This window comes from Tiliqua scincoides, chromosome 15 (genome assembly GCF_035046505.1).
Source record: "Tiliqua scincoides isolate rTilSci1 chromosome 15, rTilSci1.hap2, whole genome shotgun sequence".
Lineage (NCBI taxonomy): Eukaryota > Metazoa > Chordata > Lepidosauria > Squamata > Scincidae > Tiliqua > Tiliqua scincoides.
The window spans coordinates 320,081-340,000 of NC_089835.1; the positions used below are offsets into that span (position 1 = coordinate 320,081).

Here is a 19,920-nt window from a genome sequence, read left to right on the forward strand (position 1 = left end):
ACTTCCAGTGGATTGCCTGGTTGCCACTTTTTCTGACCACACCCAGGTTTGGTCCAACTAGGCAAGGAGATATCTCACGCCAGCCTCCACTGGGATGCAGACTTGGGGGAGATGATCTGGGTCAGGTTGTGGGTCTGGCGCAGCCAACTGGACATGACTGGCCTTTGGGGTGGGAGGAGGGGCTTCCATACTCTGTGCCCAAGTTCTCTCCTCTGTTCCTGCAGCCCAGCCTTACTGAGGAGGCAGGAGTGGCCATCCAGGGACTGCCGCCTAGAAAGAACACAGTCCAGCCTCCTTTGCCTGAGGCCTGCAGGCTATGCAAGGTCACTCCAGCCGGCTTCCAGCCCAACATTGTGGGAAAGGGAAGAGCAGCCTGGACCAGGTTCATCAGGCAGAGGCTTGGGGGCTGCTGGGTTTGTGCGAGAAGGGCACCCGCCCCTGGAAGGTGGAGGCCACAGCAACCAGGAAGCGCCACACAGAGCAGCCTGGCCTTCTGGGAGGGTTAGGGAGAGGATGGAAGAACAGACCCCCCCCCCATTTCTCCAGCTGATGCAGCCACTGCCAGAAGAGCAAGCAAGGCAGGCGGAACAAAGACTCCACTTGGCCAAGAGCCACCTTGACATCGCTTTTCTTTTCATGTGCGGAGCTTTCAGGAGCCACTTGCCTTAATAAGGGAAGGTGGGAGACAAATCCAAGAGAGAACCAACCCTCCGAACACACCGTGATGGGAGTGAGGGAACCTGTCTTGAAGGGGGACCACCCCAAAGATCCTGTCCTGTGAACTCTGTGGACTCTCAAGGCCCCACCCCAATTCCCACAGCTGAGGGGCAGCAAACTCTGCCAAGGATAAGCAGGGGTCACGTTCCAGCCCTCCCCACAACATGCTAAGAAATGCAGGATGGCTGATGGGGAGAAGATACAGGCGGAAAACAGGCACCCCTGCTGGAGACGACGTTCACATCACGGAAGGGAGAACAGCCAGGAGAACCTGGGAACTCCAGGGAGAACCTGGACTGCCCAAGAACTGCTGGAGCAGTGGCCCAGCGTTGGGCTGTTCCCTACAACCTCCAAGGTGGGATCAAACTCACAGACCAGCCCCAAACAGGCTGGTGCTGAAGCAATATGCCTGACAGCACTACCCCTTACTCAGTGGCACACTAGCCGGTCAGCACTCCTCCCCTCCAGGGTTCAAGAGGAGAGGGGCAGACTAGAGTGTCTCCAACAGAGTGGAAATGTGGAGGAGAATGATGGGCTCTCTTCCATCCTGTTGGTGATGCTCCAGCTTCAGTTTTGAACCTTTTTCATCTCACTGCACACTGACAAGGCACTAAAATGGTCGAGGCACAGCACCAGGTTTTGGACAAGGCACACCATGCTGCCAGTGAGAGGTTCACATCCCCCACTGGCCCTACTAATAAATTACCTTCCGCCAAATTCCTGTGGCACACCTGTGGACCACTCGCGGCACACAGTGTGCCATGACACAGTGGTTGGAAATGGCTGCTCTAGCTCACCAGCCTCCTCTCCTCTTCCAGTACTGGAGATGCTCTAGCCCACCCTCCTCTGCTCCATTCCTTTTTGTCTGCAATCCAAGGAGTGAGAAAAGGGAAGGTGGCACATGGCACCTAAGGAGGGGGCATGGCAAGGCACCATGAATGGCAACACTGCAGCATCCACTCCCACCGCAGCCCAGCTCAGCACCCTTGCTGCAAGCTGTCCGACAGCCTGGCGAGACCTTCCTCCTTCATCAGCACATGGCCTGCCTTGAACTCTTGACCCCGGCTGGTGGAGCTGCTGTCATTTTATTGCTGAGATTCTGAACAGCACAATTGCCTCCCCCTCCTTTGTAACATAAGCTGCTTTTAAGGACTGCACAGGTGGAAAAGTGGCCTTAAGATTTAAATATAAATACGGTAACTAAACATACCTTTGACAGAGAACTTGGATCTCTGCAAGTGCTGCAAATTTTCAGGGCTGTCCAACTTGTGTTGTCATTTTGCTCTTCAAAACGCGAAAGCATCACAGCCTCCGTAATTAGGAGCATCATAAAGACGGGTGGATAAGAGGAACAAATGATGGAACAAACACACAGAGACGAAGCCAAGTCTTGTTATACAACATGTTAAGGTTGCAGCCCAAAGAGCACCTGGAGGGCAGAGTCCAGCCTGTTCCTTTTCTCCCGGGTCCAGGACAGACTCCAGTGCAGCAGCCCTCTGGCCACAGTTGTGCAGCTTTTAATGAGTCGATCAAAACAACCTTTGGGTGTTGAGAGGACAGCCAAGGTGCTCAGTTTTTCCTTGTGCTCCTAAATGCAGAGAAATGCATTTGTTCTATGTCACCGCAGAAGCCCACATTTTATGCCTGCCTTGCGGCTTCACCTTTTGTTATTTTCAGCTCAACACTGAGCAGAGGAGGGGTGCAGAAATTCAACAGGTGCAGCATCCCCAATCGCTCACTAGGGATTTGCGCTGCTGCCCCCACCTAGATACGGTGCTGTCCCAAAAATGCCATCCTTTACAGCAGATGTCAGGTGGCAGGAATTCAGCCAGCACAGCCCCAAGAACTACTTGCTAGCACTGCAGCCGATGACTTTCGCAAGCCCATTTTTCTCTGCTCAACCTGCAACTTCCCAAAGAATTGATGAGAACCTTTCCATTTTTGCACCCCGCCAGGAACCAAGGATACCACAAAGGAGAAACTCCTCTTTACCACAACAATACAATCAATCAGCTGACCCAACCGTGGGGTGTGGCTACGAGGCTGCCATGTTGAGCTCCTGCTCATCAAAATTTACCACCCCACCACTGAAAAAGAAAGAAGGCAGAACTGACAGCGTTGAAAAATAAAATCTGAGTTGTGTCCTGCACAAAATCTGACATCTATCAGTTCCTTCCAGGGTAAGAGATGGGGGTGGAAGAGATCCAAGCTACATGGGTCTGGGGGGACTTTATAATTCTCAAAGCACAAGGTGCGAACTGAGCGGAGAAACAGGTTTGCACTCACAACAAACCCATGGGCTGCCTCCCTCCCTCCCTCTCACCAAGCAGGGCTCTCATGTCTTGGAAAGGTCTGAGCCACAGGTGCCCTAAATTCCTCACCGGCCCAGGTCAGATGTGTAAAACTGGGGGGAAGTTACTCTGAGCCTGAAATTCTGCTCTGAGGAAAAGCTTCCGTCGTCAGACAGAGACCAGAGATGCCTGCTGTGTAAAAATGATATTTTATTCACTAATGCTTCTTAACAGTACCTTTAACATTTAAAAAATGAAAGCCAGAACACCGTTTAGCTTCAACTGCAATAAAAAGATGGTAAATGAGCCAGGGAAGCCCCAGAGAATAATATATACTGTATATATATATTTTAAAAAACCTAAATTAATTCCAAACCTATCACATAAAATTACCTGCAAATTATTTGGAGAGAGGAACAAACAGCTCAGTGTAAAGGTGGGAGACTGGCTGAGGCTGTGTTGAGGGGAGAGAGATGGGGGGGTCGCATACAGGGAGGAGGGGCTGGCAGCAGCCCCAGGAGGGGGCCCTGTGGAACTGACGGAACAGAGACCAAAAAGGGTTGAGGTATTCCAACTTGCCCAAGGAACTGCTGGGGTGGTGGGGGTGGAAGAAACTGAGGCCAGTTCCTTCCCTTTCCACAAGACAAATGCATGGGAGTGAACTCTCCAGGGAAGAATCGGGGCCCTTAGCCCCTCACCCACCCTGGAAGGACTAACCTGAGCATGGAAGCCCCCAGCACAGTGGGGCTGCACAGACAGGAGACAATGAAACAAGGGTCCAATTTGGGTGCTTTCTCAGGGTGAGACTTAAGACGCAGGTGCAACACTTCAAACAAGGACTTGGAACTAGGACAGCCGTTCCACTTTCACTAAGGTTTTCTTAATGACCGAGTTCCTCTTTCTGAAAGCAGGTCACCTGGGTTCACACACCCAACCTAAACTGTCCCATCCTAGCAAGCTACGGGAGAGAAATTAAGTGCGAGATTGAGGAGGGTGGGACGTCCCTTTGTGGGCTGTGGGGGGGATCCGGCACCCACAGGGACAGCACCATCCCTGCTGATGCATGGAGGCCTTGCTTCATGTCTTCCACAAACACAGGGTACACTGACATTTAAAACCTGAAGGCCTCTAGCCCACGTGAGAGAAACAGCACAGCAACAGGGTGGAGGGGCAAGCGTCCATTCCGTTGACAACTCTCCCAGTTACCCTCCAGAGCCCACAGATTCACCCTACCTAGCAAGGTAAGCAAGACGGCATCCTTATGCGTGAAGTACACCAGGTTCTAGTGCCCACGTGCGGGCTGGACTGGACTCAGGACCACATGGACCAAAATCCTCCAAGACCCCCTCATACTCTGTGGGAGCCCCTGAGCTATCTTACACTACCTTCTGCAGGAAAAAGGAGGTGTGGGCAGAGGAGGGGGGAATGTGTTTCGAGAGTGCAAGGTAGAGTGTGTGTGGGGGGGTGAGGCTTTGGAGGTAGGTTTGAGGTCAATTTTAGAAAAAACAGGCACATCATCAGTATATTACACAGAACCCAATTCCAGAGAGGATCCCCCCCTTTCACAACTTGGGTGCTGGTGTTACCCCAGCACTCTGCCTTTACAAAATTGGGGGGGGGCACGTTTTAAGAGTCACTTAACGGGATCATTCCTCCAAAGTGGGGGGAGGGGGCAAAAGGTCAAAGAGCTGTGGAAGTGGGAGATGGCCCTGGAGAGGAAGCCTCTGACAGGAGACGAGACAGCGCGACAGTTCCTGCTGGGTTCTCCTCGAGAGCAGCGAGGGCTGAGAAGAGGAACCGCTGGCCCCAATTCCCCACCCCACGGAGAAGCAGGCAGGTACCCAAGGAAGGCAGGCATGGGACACACAAAGGGAAGCACAGACGCCAGGCAGCCTCTGGGCACTTGGCACACAGAAGGGGCAAGAATTCCCTCAGACAAGCCCTGCCCCCTGCAAGCAACTCACATTCCTCGAGGCCAGCTCTTTCCAAACTGGCCAGTGGGTCATATCCAGGTTTGGAGACTGCCCTCCTCTGCTCCACTGCTTGGTTTTCCACTCAGTCCGGGCACAGGGACACTGAGCAGTCATGCCCTGTTGGAACGTTCCCTGGAGCAACCCTGGGCCAGACTGAGTGGGAAACAAAGCAGCGCGGTAGGAAGCACGGGCTGGGATGGGGAGGGTTTTCTCAGAGCAGTTTGGAGACTGCTGCTCTAGGCAGAGAGCCTGAGAAAGGAGAACGTTCTTTACGCCCAGGGAATTTCTTCCTTTCTGTTTTCAAGGAGGTCACACTGGAAAGGAGGGGCCGGAGAATCCCCAAGGACTAAGACATACCAAATCCACCACTGCATGGACATGCCTCCTTGGGGCTCCTGTCACATCCCCAAACTGCTAAGGGGCTTGCTAATATGGGGCGCAGAAAGCCCTGCAATCCCCTCTCCCTCCTCTAAGGGGTTCCCTACCCCCTCAGGGACACAGCCCCGGCTACCATTTCTTTTTTAAAAGAGGAGCTTCGTGTTTAACAGGGAAAGGGTTCTTGGGTCAAGCTCTGACCTCTGCCAGCAAAGGGACAAGACTTCGATCTTCCCCAAGCACAGTACGTGGGGGGGAGGTCCCCTCCTTCGATGTCAAACCTGCCAGGGCCCCGTCAAGGACCTTCCTCCTTCGCACAGCTGAAGCTCTCGGTTGCGTTTGCGATGGGGAAAGGAGTCACCCAGAATTCTCTTTGGACTTCAGAGGCTGCTCTAAACCAGAGATGAGTTTTCAGCCATGCTGGTAGCAAAACCACTTTCGGACAGAAAGGGAGGGCAAGTGGGAGGGGCTTCAAGCCCCTCCCTCCCAACCCCAGGGATTCTCCAGGCCACTCAGGCTGCATCAGGACGCAGGAAAAGAAAACCAAAGTCAACGAGGCAGTTTCTTTTTCAACTTGCCGACTCTGCTTGCAGAAAGAGGTGACTGAAGGCTGGTTATCGTCAAGAGCACAATGTGAGGGGACGGGGGTGGCGGCAAGGGGTTCATCCTCCCCAGAGAGCGCAGGAAAGGCTTCCGCCCGGCTTCCTCCGGAAGTATTAAGGCCATAGATAGGATGATCTCTGTTTGGAGCTCTGCGAGCAGCTGCGGAGAGAAGGGTCGCCCCCCCCCGGGCTCACGCCAGAACCTCTCTCCCTGCAAGGGGGCTGAGGAAGGGACACGAGGCTCTCCCCCAAACAGCTGTGCAGAGGGCAACAGCGAGAGCTGCTTGGGTCGGATCCAACCGGCAAAGGGTGCGCTGACAGAGTGGGAGGCCAAAGAGGAATGACTGCGCCAGCGAAGAAAGACAGCCAGTGCCGGGCAGCTCCTCCTCTTCTGCGCCTTCCTTCTTCACCGCCCAGCGCCAATCAGGAGGAGTTCTGGTTCTGATAGATGGAGGCCTTCTCCTTCAGCAGGTCAAGACACAAGTGGCAGCTCCAGCTTCCTGGAAAGACCAAAGCAGCAGGCGTTAAGCACAAAGGGGTGCAGTGTCTAACAGCCCAATCCTATGCATGTCTACTCATGCATATGTGTAGTCCAATCCTATGCATGTGACTAATTCCACAGTCAGGGAATTAGAGGACAGGTCCTCTGGTGGACTGAGAACTGGTTGGAGGCCAGGAAACAGAGAGTGGGTGTCAATGGGCAATTTTCGCAATGGAGGGAGGTGAAAAGCGGTGTGCCCCAAGGATCTGTCCTGGGACCGGTGCTTTTCAACCTCTTCATAAATGACCTGGAGACAGGGGTGAGCAGTGAGGTGGCTAAGTTTGCAGACGACACCAAACTTTTCCGAGTGATGAAGACCAGACGTGATTGTGAGGAGCTCCAGGATCTCTCCAGACTGGCAGAATGGGCAACAAAATGGCAGATGCGCTTCAATGTCAGTAAGTGTAAAGTCATGCACATTGGGGCAAAAAATCAAAACTTCACATATAGGCTGATGGGTTCTGAGCTGTCTGTGACAGATCAGGAGAGAGATCTTGGGGTGGTGGTGGGCAGGTCGATGAAAGTGTCGACCCAATGTTCGGCGGCAGTGAAGAAGGCCAATTCTATGCTTGGGATCATTAGGAAAGGTATTGAGAACAAAACGGCTAATATTATAATGCCGTTGTACAAATCTATGGTGAGGCCACACCTGGAGTATTGTGTCCAGTTCTGGTCGCCGCATCTCAAAAAAGACATAGTGGAAATGGAAAAGGTGCAAAAGAGAGCGACTAAGATGATTACGGGGATGGGGCACCTTCCTTACGAGGAAAGGCTACGGCGTTTGGGCCTCTTCAGCCTAGAAAAGAGACGCCTGAGGGGGACATGATTGAGACATACAAAATTATGCAGGGGATGGACAGAGTGGATAGGGAGATGCTTTCTACACTCTCACATAATACCAGAACCAGGAGACATCCACTAAAATTGAGTGTTGGGAGAGTTAGGACAGACAAAAGAAAATATTTCTTTACTCAGCGTGTGGTCGGTCTGTGGAACTCCTTGCCGCAGGATGTGGTGCTGGCGTCTAGCCTAGACGCCTTTAAAAAGGGATTGGAAAAGTTTCTGGAGGAAAAATCCATTACGGGGTACAAGCCATGATGTGTATGCGCAACCTCCTGATTTTAGAAATGGGCTATGTCAGATGCAAGGGAGGGCACCAGGATGAGGTCTCTTGTTATCTGGTGTGCTCCTTGGGGCATTTGGTGGGCCGCTGTGAGATACAGGAGGCTGGACTAGATGGGCCTATGGCCTGATCCAGTGGGGCTGTTCTTATGTTCTTATGTACTCAGAAGTAAGGCCCATTCTAGTCAATGGGGCTTACTCGCAGGAAAGTGTGCATAGGACTGTGCCCTGAGTCAGCAGAGGGAAGCACCCCAGAATGAGCAATGAAGTTCTCCCTGGGGAGCAGGCTGCTGAACGGAGCCACCAACATGCATTTCACAATCCTCCTTGTGCCACTGCCAGTCTGGGGGAGGGATGCCGCCCAGCCGTGTCTGGAAGAACCAGTTCCAAGCCCATTCCTGACAGACCCACGGGCAAGGCACCATCTTGAACGTCTCCCATCCTGCAAACTTTCCACAGAGGGTAAGTTGGGGTGGGGGGCCCGGACAGTACCTGAAGTTTCTGGAACAGGTACTGGTGGTCTCTACTGAACACCCGCTCTGGCACTCCCACACAGGGCACCTTTTCCCACCCTTCAGTTCAGACATGGAAACACGTCCCCCTGCAGTGCACTGCCACGCTCAAAATCACAAACTGAGATGAAGATGCCTTTGCTTTATTCTTATCACGGAAGACTCTCCCAGAAAGACTCCAGGCAGCTGACAAAATGACTGTAAGCAGACAGCTGAAGCGCACAGCACACAACAGAGATAATCAGAAACCTGGACAGCATCCCCAGAATAACCAATTCCACTGTATTGGCCCCTGGGATCCGTTCCAGGGCACCACGCAGATACCAAAGTCTATGGATAATTAGATCTGCTGCCTCCCTGCGCTGCAGAACACCACTGGATGCGACAGGAAGTCACCAGCGTGAAACAGCAGTGACTTCCGGTCACATCCAGGAGCTCCTCTGAGGCCCTCCAGCTGCAGGCTTGGCATTCAGATTCTGAAATCCACAGATAAGGAGGGCACATTGTTCAGGACGCTGCCATGCCAAAGGCAGATCCTTAGTTCACCTAACCAAGTGCTGTCAACACTGGCTGGCAGTGCATCTCATTGCCCTGAAGGCTGCAACAGGGTACAGAGCAGAAGCACCTCAGGCACGTGAGCCCAGGCCACTACCCTGTACAGAGTCAGACCACTGCTTGGTCTGGCACAGAGCAGCTGGCATCACTCCCCAGTACTTCAGGCAGAGGAACCTCTTCCCCGGCTCTGGGGCCGGGAAGTCTTTTTAACTGGGTGGGGGCAGATTAAAAATCGAAGACCTGCAGACCTGCTTCACCACTTCCCTGGAGTCCCAACTTGGGAGTTTCCCACCAGCCACACTATTGGCGGCTCACCTGCTTCACCAGAGCAGGGCAGTGACCACGAGGAAGACCCTCCCGTTCAGCCAGGCCTGAGCTGTGACCTGCAGGCCCTTCATTAATGGTTACAGTGTTTAACAGGCAGCTTCAAGTTTGCGCCAGCAAAGCTGCTCTGCAGCCCCCGACGGTGGGGCGGCAGCTGACAGGAGTCTGCCAAACCTGCAGTCAGCTGCTGCAGAGGGGATGAGTCAGCAACCTCCCTGCTGCAAGGGGTCGGCATATTTGCCATGTCATGCTATGTCAGGGCTCTTCCCCTCCCCTTTAAATCAACACATTGGCATCCCAATTCTCAAGGCAAGAGCACAATTTAAAGTCTCAAGGAACATCCTCCAGAGCCTGGAGCCCATTTGAGAATCAGGATTCATCCACTGACCAGGGCAGGTCCAACCACAAGATCTCTCCAAATTCCACACCCAGGTAGAAAGAGGAAGGGCAGAGCGGAGCAGTTCTCGTTTCAGGGGAAAATGGAAGGCAAGGCAGACACAGAGTCTGCCAACCTGCATGGCCTCCTTGCACCACCCTTCACACTGGGTAAACTGGGAATGAACTGGGGGGAGTGGGGTTCTTGTGGTCGCCTCCCAAACCTAGAGAAACAGACACAAGGAGGCTGCAACCTCCCACCCAAGTTAACAGGGAACCCCAAAACCTAGGGTGGTGATAGTGGTGTGCGTCTCTCTTAGAATCCGTGGGGATTTCCATGCCTCTCACCTTCGGGGGGCTCCGACATGGGTGGGGTGAGGCAGTACATGTGGTAGCCACGGTCGCAGTCGTCGCAGAAGAGCAGCTGATCCTAAGCAGGAGGGGAAGGGAAAAGACAAAAGCAGGACACACTGATTATCCCACCTCTACACAGGGTCCATAGGGTAACCCCCCAGGGTTTCAACTCTTTCCCACCCACAGCCCAAGAATTATGGTTCAATCCGTGCAGGAAGAAGCACAGTCGGAGTCTGGCAAAGGTTCAAACCAAAAGGAAGGAAGAAGGGGAAATCAGGGATCAGCGCTGGGAATGTGCGTGCGTTTTTCCCTAGCCCTCCCAGGGGGGGCTTGACAGACAGTGAGGTGGGGCGGGAGAAGGGACAGTGGACAGACTCAAAGGGGGAAGGGAGACAGCCACGACGGAGAGGCGGCAGCAGGTGGCACTCACATCGTTCTCAGACGTCCCACAGATATTGCAGCATTTGCACTCAATGCACTGCCAGCGGTAGGTCTTCACAGCGGCCATCATGACAGGGGTGAACTGCAGGCAGGAAGGGTGGCCTGGGGGGGGGAACAAGGAGACAGTGAGAGAATGAAGGGGAGGCACCCCCAGAGAGGGCAGAGACACTCCCTCTTGCCACATTCACCTCGCATCCTGCCTCTGTAGTACAAAGCATGTCAGGATGAGAGAAATACGGCCAGCCCACAGCCATCCTTAGAGTTTCAGGGCCGAGAAGCAGAAACTGGAACTTGAGACTCCCCGTCAGACTCTCTTTCCACCGTCTCGCTGTCCACAGCAGCTTCTTTTTCACGACAGGAACCCCAGAAGGGGCAAGCTGCACAAAGACGAGTGCAGGGACCAGCTCACAGGTGGGATCCAGACCCCAGAGAACTGGGCCAAAATGCTGCCACAGGATTGCCACAGGGCCCTGGGCAAGCCAGAAGCCTCCCTTCACAGAACTGCTGCAGAGGGCACAGTTAAAGTACTGGCAAGCTGCAAGGGCTCTGCAAAGCATCACAGCTGTGGAGCCTCAACACACGAGTAGACCTCTCCAAGCAGGTTCAGAAAGGGTTGAAAGTAATCCTCTACCTGGATTTTCAGGGTGCTGGTTCAGAAGGCTTTAAAGAGGCCGATGCCAACAGAGGAGTGACCCACAACCCCAAACAGGTGAAGCACAACCTGAAGGGCCCTGGAGACTCAGGGGAGATGAATCCAAGAAATGACTGGGGAGAGAGTCGCAGCACTTGCAGAGCTGGAGAGCCCCTGCCTTGCAGGACAAGAGTCCCGGGTTCCATCCCTGGCAGCATCTCCAGGCGCGGCAGAGAAATATCCCTGCCTGAAACGTGGGGGGGGGGGGAGGGAGATGCTGCCAGTCAAGTGTTGGCAATGCTGAGCTAGAAAAACCAAGGGCTGGCGCAGCAATAATCAGCTTCCCGTGCTCCTGTCTCAGAACATCCAACCCAGAACAGGGAGGCTCGGCAAAGCAAGCCCAGAGGGCGCAACACACAGAGAGAGGCCCCCACACACCTGACCGCCCACAGTCAGAACACGACACCAGCTCCTCAGGTTGCCCCGTTTTCTTATTGATCCGGGAATCCCCCAAGCAGAAGTCACAGTAATTGTTGGGCAAGGCTAAGCCGTCAGGGCCTTTCTTGGCTGCAGGGGAGAGAAGAAGAAAAAAGGTGTTACTGCAGGACAGGGAGTCGAGAGCCCGGTTTCCCTGGCCTTCCCATCAGATCCAGTTCCCAACGCTTGTTAAGGCTACAGCCTCGGAAAAACGAAAAGGCTCAGGAAGAGAGGCCCAGGCCACAAGCAGCTCACCTGCAAGAACCTCCAGTGGGGGCTTTCCAGCACTGCTGCTCTCATGCCTGCAGCCAGTAAAGAACATGGCCCCTCACCTCCTGCTGACCACAGTAGTGTAGCTGAGGGGGGTTTACATTGCCCCGGGTACCATGCCTTGAGGAGGCGTCTAGAGGCCTCCAAAAGGAACTCGGAAAGGCCTCAGAAGGTGCCCAGTGCCTGCTGGGGCTCAGAAGGAGGTGTTAAAATTTCTGGGGGGTTGTTATGGGGGGCAAGGGGTGATGCTAAAAATTTTTGTGCCCCCTGGATGCCAGACGTCTTAGCTACTCCAGTGGGCAACCAACCCATTTTACAGGCATCAGATACCATCTAAGGTAGTCCTGGCCAGGCACTGGCTGTGATGATTCTCTAGATCCGTGCGCCACAACACATGAGGTGCCCAGTCAGGGTCTCTCGCCAGCCAGGCAATGGAAGAGGAAACGCCCTTCATCCCAGGGCAGTCATGCAGGCACAGACAGAAGAGAGAAAGCATTTCACACAAGCTCCGTTCTTCCAAACCACTGTTCCAGCTACTGCAGAACTGGGTGCCAGTAGTTAGAGCAGCTGAGGTCTGAGCTGAACAGTTCTCTGACTAAGAGGGATCGGGGGGGGACTTACACTTCTGCTCCTCGGATCTCTGAGAGACAGGTGTGGGGGGCTGCGAGTCCTCCTTGTCCTCCCCTTCCTCCTCAGCCAGGTGGGAGTGGGCGTAGTGGTAGCTCAGGCCTGGACGGTTCTTGTAGCGCTTCCCGCAGACTGAGTAATAAGAGAGGAAAGAGAACACAGAGCCAGGCTGAGCAGTACCAAAAGAGACGCCTGCTTCCCCCACCCGGCACCAACGCTGCCCCAGAGTGAACCTCCCACCTCCACCTGCCACTGGGTCCACCCATTTCAAACACGGAAGGCAGCCACGGATTCATGAACCCAATTAACAGGGCAGCAAAAATATCTCCACTTCCTAAGAAAGGGACTCGCAGAGACAGCTGGGATTCCCCCAGCTTCTTGTCAGACAGCCTCACACACACCTGTTTTGTGTCCAGAACTGAGAGACATCCAAGAGTCACTTTATTTATTTATTTAGCGTATGGCATATAACACATGGACTTATATGACAATTAACCTAGATCAAATGTCAACGTCCAGTTCATCCAGCCATTCAAGGACAGACTTTCCTTCACCATGGGCCAGTGTGCGCCCTCCGTTTGCAGCCAGACACAACGTGGTATATGGTTTGGCGGGAAAACCTGCAATCACACTGCGGGGTAGACACCAGCCCCCATTTAAACACTGGGTCCCGGCAAACACCAAGTAGGGTACGGATCCTGTTCAAAGTTTTCCAGTGCTGGCCAGGTAAGTCAAAACCTGGTACCTTAAGTGTAGGACTGTCTATATTGAACCTGTTTCTGGGCGTTCAACTGCCCATTTAACTTTCCATTGCGCACTGATGTTGAAATTATTGTGCAGATGTTGTGTGAGTGCCAGAGAAGGCTTCCTGGATTTAAGCCTACCAATTGATAGATAAGGAAGAGTCACTGTTCATTTATATCAAGGGTTGCCAACCTGCAACACATGCCACGAGTGGCACACGGACACGTACTCAGTGGCACGCACTAAGTCGCCACCTATTTCTGAAAAACACTTAAATAATAACAAAGAAAGCACCACAGCAGTTTACAGTGGCCCAGCCAAGCGGAGATACCACCTTCAGGATAATTATCCATATGCTAAGATCATCTTTGAGGACAAGACAGTGGGCAGGCAGAGGGGGCCGGGCTACGCAGATGGGCAGTGAATGCAGATTACCTGGACCTTGCAACAAGACCTGCAGGGCTGGAGGACAGGTTCATGCAGATAGCCTTTCTGGTCAGTCAGATGTCTTTGGAAAGCTCCAAATAGGATCTGTATGTTCTGGCACTCAGATCCCCAGATAGGATCTGGGAGATATACTGCCCTTGAATTTGGAGGCTCTATTTAGTTATCATGGTAATCACTAAAAGCAACATTAAGGTGGAGTTGCATGGTCAAGATTCTCTCTCTCTCTATTAGTGGTTCTCAAACTGGTGGGTTACCCCTTTAAGAGGCAGGGGAAGAGGAGAGGCAAGGAAGCAATACCCAGGATCACATCCCTAAGGGGGCGAAGGGGGGTGCTTTCACTTACTTGTACTCAGTGAAGGCTGCTGAAACAATCCTCCTGTTTGCAGGAGGTGCCTTGCAATCGCTCTGTTCCAAGAATCCAAGCCTCAAGGAGCCCTGCGCAGGGCTGCACTGGACTCCCTGCAGCTTACAGCAGCCTTCACTGAGTACAAGTAAGTGAAAGCACTCCCCCCCCCCCATGGAACACAGTCCTGGATAGCTTCCCTGCTCTTGCCCCTCCCCCGCAAAGACTTACTGAGGGAGTAAAGCTCCCTCAAAATTTGAGAACCACTGCTCTATAGAAAACATGGCACGTGGTGTGCTGTGGGTCTGCCATCCCTGATCAAGCGTGAAAGAGAAGCCTGAAGGTGCAGAGGCTGTGCCTGGCATCAGGGAGAGAGAAGCAGGACAAATATTTAAAGGACAGAGATTTGCACTGCAGCTCTTTGCCCTTCTGCTTGTTTAGGTCACCAAATGACACGGGTGTGTGCACACAGACTTGAGCCTGTAGCTTTTCTCGGCTACAAAGAGGTGTAAGGAGTCCGGTCGAGACTCAGGAATAGGAATTGCTGAGCTGGTTGCTCGGGGCTCCGAGTCATCGGAGGGCTAGCATAACCCTTCAGCCTACATTTTCCCCTCCCCCTGAAACAAGCCCTACTCTCCACACTGCTCCTTCCTTCCATCTCGCCTGCCAACCCTCGCAGAGGGACCAGGCTCCTGAATGCACTGGAAACCCGTCCTGGGGAGGAGAGTGGAGCGAGCGATGTGGGCACAAGGAGGGCAGGTCAACTTTAAAGGAAACTGCTGCTGAAGAGGGGGCACCCCCCCACCACAGGATCTGCTGCAGCAGAGAGGAGACAATCCCTTTGAAAACCCATTAAGCCCTGTGAGTCGATCTGAACAGCAGAGAAAGAGAGAGCGAGAGAGCGAGAGAGAGAGAGAGAGAGAGAGCGCTAATTTGCCAGGAAAAAAGTTATGGCTCTCTTAAGGTCTATGTAAACACAGCTGATTAAGTAGGACTCTGCTGGCAGATCCCCCCTGGTGCTGTTGTGCTGCTTCAGTCAGGCGTGTGAAAAATATGCCTCGTTCCCAGGCTCAATCCCTGACTGCGTCTCCAGGAAGAGCTGGAAAACAGCCTCGTGCAGGACCCTCAAGAGAGGCTGCCAGTCACAGGAGGGAAGGCAGGAGAATCAAGGGTCCAGCTCAGTGCACAGCAGCTCCTTACACAAGGAGGAACAGCCTCTGGGCGAGCGACAGCAAGGCAGGAGAAGGCTGGCCCTGGGATTCTGCAGGGCTGGCTTATCTGGGGCCAAGGGGCAGCAGAGCCCCGGCACCTCTTCTCTCAGAAGCTCTAATCTCAGGTTCAATCCCACAACCCCTCAGGTCACTGCACCCAAGGAGATGCGCAGAACGCTCTGCGCATACTCGCGTCACACTGCCGAAGCCTGAAGATTTCTTTGGGGGGCAAAACCGAGCCTCCGTTTCCATGCAAGCAAAAACAGAAAGCCAGGCACGCTCTGTTCTTTCAACTGCAAACAGTCTTCTGAGGGCCTGGGGCAGCACCTGGTCCCAGCGAGCAAACCAAGGGCTAAACAAGTTTCAAGGTGTCAGGAACCCAAGTGCTTTGCAGGCTTCCTTGTCCACCTTTGCCCCCAGCGACACGCAAGGAGCAAAGGGCCATGGACTCCTGCAATTCCACAGCCTCCAAACTCTGCTTTGCTCCCACCTCTACCATCGAGCAGCTGCACTGCAAGGCAAGAGCCTGGTGCCAGCAGATCGTGCTCCGTGTGCTTTGAGTCCAGGCTCTGTTCAGCCCTTCCCCAGGATCAACCAGGTGAAGCAAGTCAAACCCGCCTAAGCTGCTTTGAGTGGAGGAGGAAGCGTGGAAGAGAGAAGACTGGTGGACTCGAAGCAGGCTTCAAATCCAGGGAACAGGGTGAGTGAAGGAGGCGACTGGCATGCCTTCAGATAGTAGAGGACAGCACTTGGTGCACACTCTTGGACAGACGCCTGGTAGGGCACAGCATGCTCTCTTAAGCTGGTGACCATACTTGAGCGCCAATCAAGGTTAAGGCCTAAGGGTGGTATCGACCTCTTGGTCTCTGCTGCCACAACAGCAGGCTTCTAGGAAGAGGAGCTCAAAAGGCAACTGAGTGCTGAGGGGGGGGGGGGGGAAAGCAAAGACTCCAGACCTAGCCCATCATTAACAGAGTTGGTGAAATTCCAATGTCTTTTGGACCCTCGGCCTGTGTTAATAGGTTACCCCCGTTGCGGGCCAGGAAAATGGGTGGAAACGTCACAACTTGTCCAACAGACCCCTCCACCTTCTTTCTCAGCCAGGTCTTGTCTTTTCAGCCTGCAAGCCTGAGAAGTGCCTGCCTCTAACTTTGCACAGGCATAGCACCCAGCTGCAGTTCTACAGCTTATTCTTAAAGCAGTTTTTGCCTGAAAAACGGATTAGAAAGAACTCATGAGAAGACATCAAATTCCTGGGTCAAAGTCCTCAGCCCAGGTGACAGACCATTTTACAGTCACTTTCCCTTTCAAGAGCCCTGCTACAAAATGCAACCCTCAAGCCCCAAACATACATAGGAACACCCCCCTTCTCTAAGGCACATCAGGGAAATCTCTGGCCCAACAACAGTTCTGCTGTGTCCTCTAGGGCCTGATTCTCACCTCATGGATACCACCATCCCACCTGTGAACTGCATATCAATAGGAGGGAGGGATTTTTGGTGCCCTGTATTGAAAAACCGTTTTTCTTTTTCTTTTTAAAGAAGAGTTTTTAAAACTAACATTTCCGAAGAACAAAGTCAGGAGGAAATAAAACAGCAAGACAGAGAATGAATACCTCGGTCAGGAGGTTTCGAGGTATGCTTTTGTTTGTAACTATCTGAAAGACAGAAAAAGAATAGTGAGAGAAAGGTGAACATACTCTACAGGTCAGGTGTTCACATGCAGAGTGATTAAAACGGAGAAAAGAAAAGGCTGATTGGTGTTATTTTAAAAGTATAAGGGGAGGGAAACATTCTTATAGGACAGCAGGAGGAGGACAGAAAGAAAAGTAATTTCAAAAACTCCATTCATTGCCGTTTGGAAAATTCAGCCAATTCGTCTCCCAGCCCGCCCAGGTTTGCGTGAGCATCCCCTTTCAGATGCTGGACCAGGCAGCAGGGCTGGTCACCTTACTGGGGGATCTGCAGCCCACCCACGACAGCCAGGCCAAGGTGCTGCCCCTCAGTGCTGCCTGCCCCCCCCAAGTTAGAACGGGCTGGAGTTCTGCAAAGAAGACACCGGCTGCACAGCAACAGAGCCCTGGGTCTGGCAGCTCTGGAGGCTCAGGTCAAAGGACAGCGGACGGTGAGGCTGGAAAAAAAGACCCCAAACGGAGAGTTCTGGGCTGGTCTGTCATATTTGTCCCCAAGGAAACTAGGAAGTTGGGAGTTCACTAGGTAACCGTGCAGACATGCCAGTTTTCATATTTTCACCAAACTCTCCAACAGATTTCAGAGCTCTTGGAGACCAATAAGCTTGCACAGTTTTATCTCCTTGTGCCAAGGCAACTCTTCACCCCCTAAGGACTTCCTTGTGCCTCCTGTCCCTTCAAAAATGGAAAGCAACAAGCCAGTCTCAGAGAGGTTCCATGGAGAGAATCTAAAAACTCTTTCCTGTCCACAGCACGCTCCCACCTAACCAGAGCTGCACGGACTGCTCACAGAGGCTGAGCCCCACAGAAGCCTCGCCATCTTACTCACTGTCACAGGCATACGGTTTGTCTCGGTCTTCCAAAATGGCAGCATCCAGCTTCTTCCGGGCCCCAGCCACTCCTTTGCCCTGGAAACCCGGAAACAACATCAGAAACAACGTCAGGGAAACACTGCAATTTGGGGGCCACACAGAACTGCAAGATGTGAGAATTGGAAGGTGCGTTAGAGCTCAGTAAGTTCAACTCCCTGCTTAGCACAAGCGACAGAAGCCCTGACAGGTGGCTGCCGAGGGAGAGCCCACAATGCAGACTGCTTCGGTGCTGGACAGCTCTGCCTGTTACAAGGTTCTTCCTAGTGTCTAGCCTGACTCTACTTTCCAGTAGTTTCAATCCCAAACTCTGGAGACACAGAGAGTCAGGTCCTTCCCTTCTTCTGAACGACAGTCCTTCAGATCCGTGAAGGCAGCTCTCGGAACCTCCTTTTGGTCTCTTCTCCAGGTTAAGCATATCCAGCGCTTTTAACCCTTCCTCACAGGACGGGGATTTCCAGATCTCTCACTGCTGGAGTGAGAATGGCTCTGAATGGCTTTCTAGCTTATCAATGTCCTCCTTAAAATGTGGTGCCCACAACCAGACAGACACAGGAGTCCAAGTGAGGAATGAAGACAATATACAGCACAGGACGTGCTATACAGCAGTAGTTCCCAAACTATTGTGAGCAGCGGCACCTCAGGGAGCCATTAAATCCCTCACAAAATAACTCACAGCCCTAACGAGGAGCTGCAGCCAATGGTCAAAAGAGTCACTAGTTGAAAAAAAAAGTTTGGGAACTACTGGTATAGTCTGGTCCTCCTTATGCATGATTTTGGGACCTGCAATTTTGACTTGCGTGTCTGAAGGGCCTTGCCCAACTTCCCAGATGCGACCAAAAGTGTCTTCCAGCCGCACCCAGGAGATGTTCTGAGTCCCTCCCCCAGATCTCAGTATCCACAGGGGAGTCTGGGAATGGAGCCCCTGCAGATATTGAGGGCCAGTCTGTACAGTATGGTAGAAAAACAGCAATCCAGATAAAATATTTGGTCAACTGCTGTTCCTGCCACAGTTCAGCCGTCAGAGATGCAACAGAGCCCTTAAAGGCTTGAGCTGAGTTCCCACCCTGGCACACGGAAACATCTTGTCCAGGTGGCCGCCCCAGCCATCTGGCGTTCAGATTATGTTCCGCTGTTTACATCATCTAGCATGTTAAAATATTACACACATTCTGCCTTCCATGAATACAGCCAACCCCAAAATGTTCACAGGCAATTCTCACTTTCAGGGCTGTGAACCCAGGCTGTGAACTCTTGGGTCTAAATGTAGTTCCAAGTCCCAAATGGGTCAAAACAGTCATTTCAGGAAGTTTCTCTCTCTCTCTCTCTCTCTCACACACACACAGCAGGGCACAGGGCTCACTTTCTAGCATCCAGGAGCTGGTCAGCCACATCAGCAAGACAGATGTGGCCTGCTGCTGCCCCACAGTGGTGCTTGCTTGAAATTTCGTCTTGGCTTATCTTTCAAAGGAGGCTTGTATCTTTATTAGGACAATCCAAAAAGTAAGCTAGCATAGATCAAGGCGCTCTCGGGTTCTACAGAGCTCTTCTTCAGGCAGGCAGCAAGCAGAACAAGGTACAAATGGGGGGGGAGACTACCCGGAGCAACGAGGGTCACTAGATTCTCAAAGCAGGAGATACTTTTAATGCGCTACAGTAGGCTGAAGGTCAAGTTAGAGTGGAACAGGATGTTGCACCTTGGTTGGAGGGCATTTCACTCTGCAAAAGCCATATTGGCAACCTTCAGTCTCGAAAGACTATGGTATCGCGCTCTGAAAGGTGGTTCTGGCACAGCGTCTAGTGTGGCTGAAAAGGCCAATCCGGGAGTGACAATCCCTTCCACACCGGGAGCAAGTGCAGTCTGTCCCTGGTCTGTCTCCCTGGCTATGGGCCTTCCTTCTTTGCCTCTCAGCCTCAGACTGTTGGCAAAGTGTCTCTTCAAACTGGGAAAGGCCATGCTGCACAGCCTGCCTCCAAGCGGGCCGCTCAGAGGCCAGGGTTTCCCACTTGTTGAGGTCCATCCCTAAGGCCTTCAGATCCCTCTTGCAGATGTCCTTGTATCGCAGCTGTGGTCTACCTGTAGGGCGCTTTCCTTGCACGAGTTCTCCATAGAGGAGATCCTTTGGGATCCGGCCATCATCCATTCTCACGACATGACCAAGCCAACGCAGGCGTCTCTGTTTCAGCAGTGAATACATGCTAGGGATTCCAGCACGTTCCAGGACTGTGTTGTTTGGAACTTTGTCCTGCCAGGTGATGCCGAGGATGCGTCGGAGGCAGCGCATGTGGAAAGCGCTCAGTTTCCTCTCCTGTTGTGAGTGAAGAGTCCATGACTCGCTGCAGTACAGAAGTGTACTCAGGACGCAAGCTCTGTAGACCTGGATCTTGGTATGTTCCGTCAGCTTCTTGTTGGACCAGACTCTCTTTGT

General features: G+C 52.9%; 1 protein-coding gene across 2 annotated transcripts in view; it reads right to left on the reverse strand.

Moving 5' to 3' along the window:
- Positions 1-3,205: 3,205 nt before the first annotated feature.
- DPF2 (double PHD fingers 2) overlaps positions 3,206-19,920 on the reverse strand; it is a 36,883-nt gene continuing 20,168 nt past the window's right edge. The window contains exons 6-12 of one of the 2 annotated variants that reach the window (XM_066610193.1): positions 17,452-17,530; positions 16,548-16,589; positions 12,182-12,319; positions 11,252-11,380; positions 10,172-10,284; positions 9,736-9,817; positions 3,206-6,458 (exon numbers count right to left, since the gene is read on the reverse strand). In XM_066610193.1, the coding sequence (XP_066466290.1) occupies positions 6,382-6,458; positions 9,736-9,817; positions 10,172-10,284; positions 11,252-11,380; positions 12,182-12,319; positions 16,548-16,589; positions 17,452-17,530 (660 nt within the window). In that variant the 3' untranslated portion in view covers positions 3,206-6,381. The remainder of the gene's footprint in view (positions 6,459-9,735; positions 9,818-10,171; positions 10,285-11,251; positions 11,381-12,181; positions 12,320-16,547; positions 16,590-17,451; positions 17,531-19,920) is intronic. The other variant, XM_066610195.1, reaches the window with a different exon arrangement.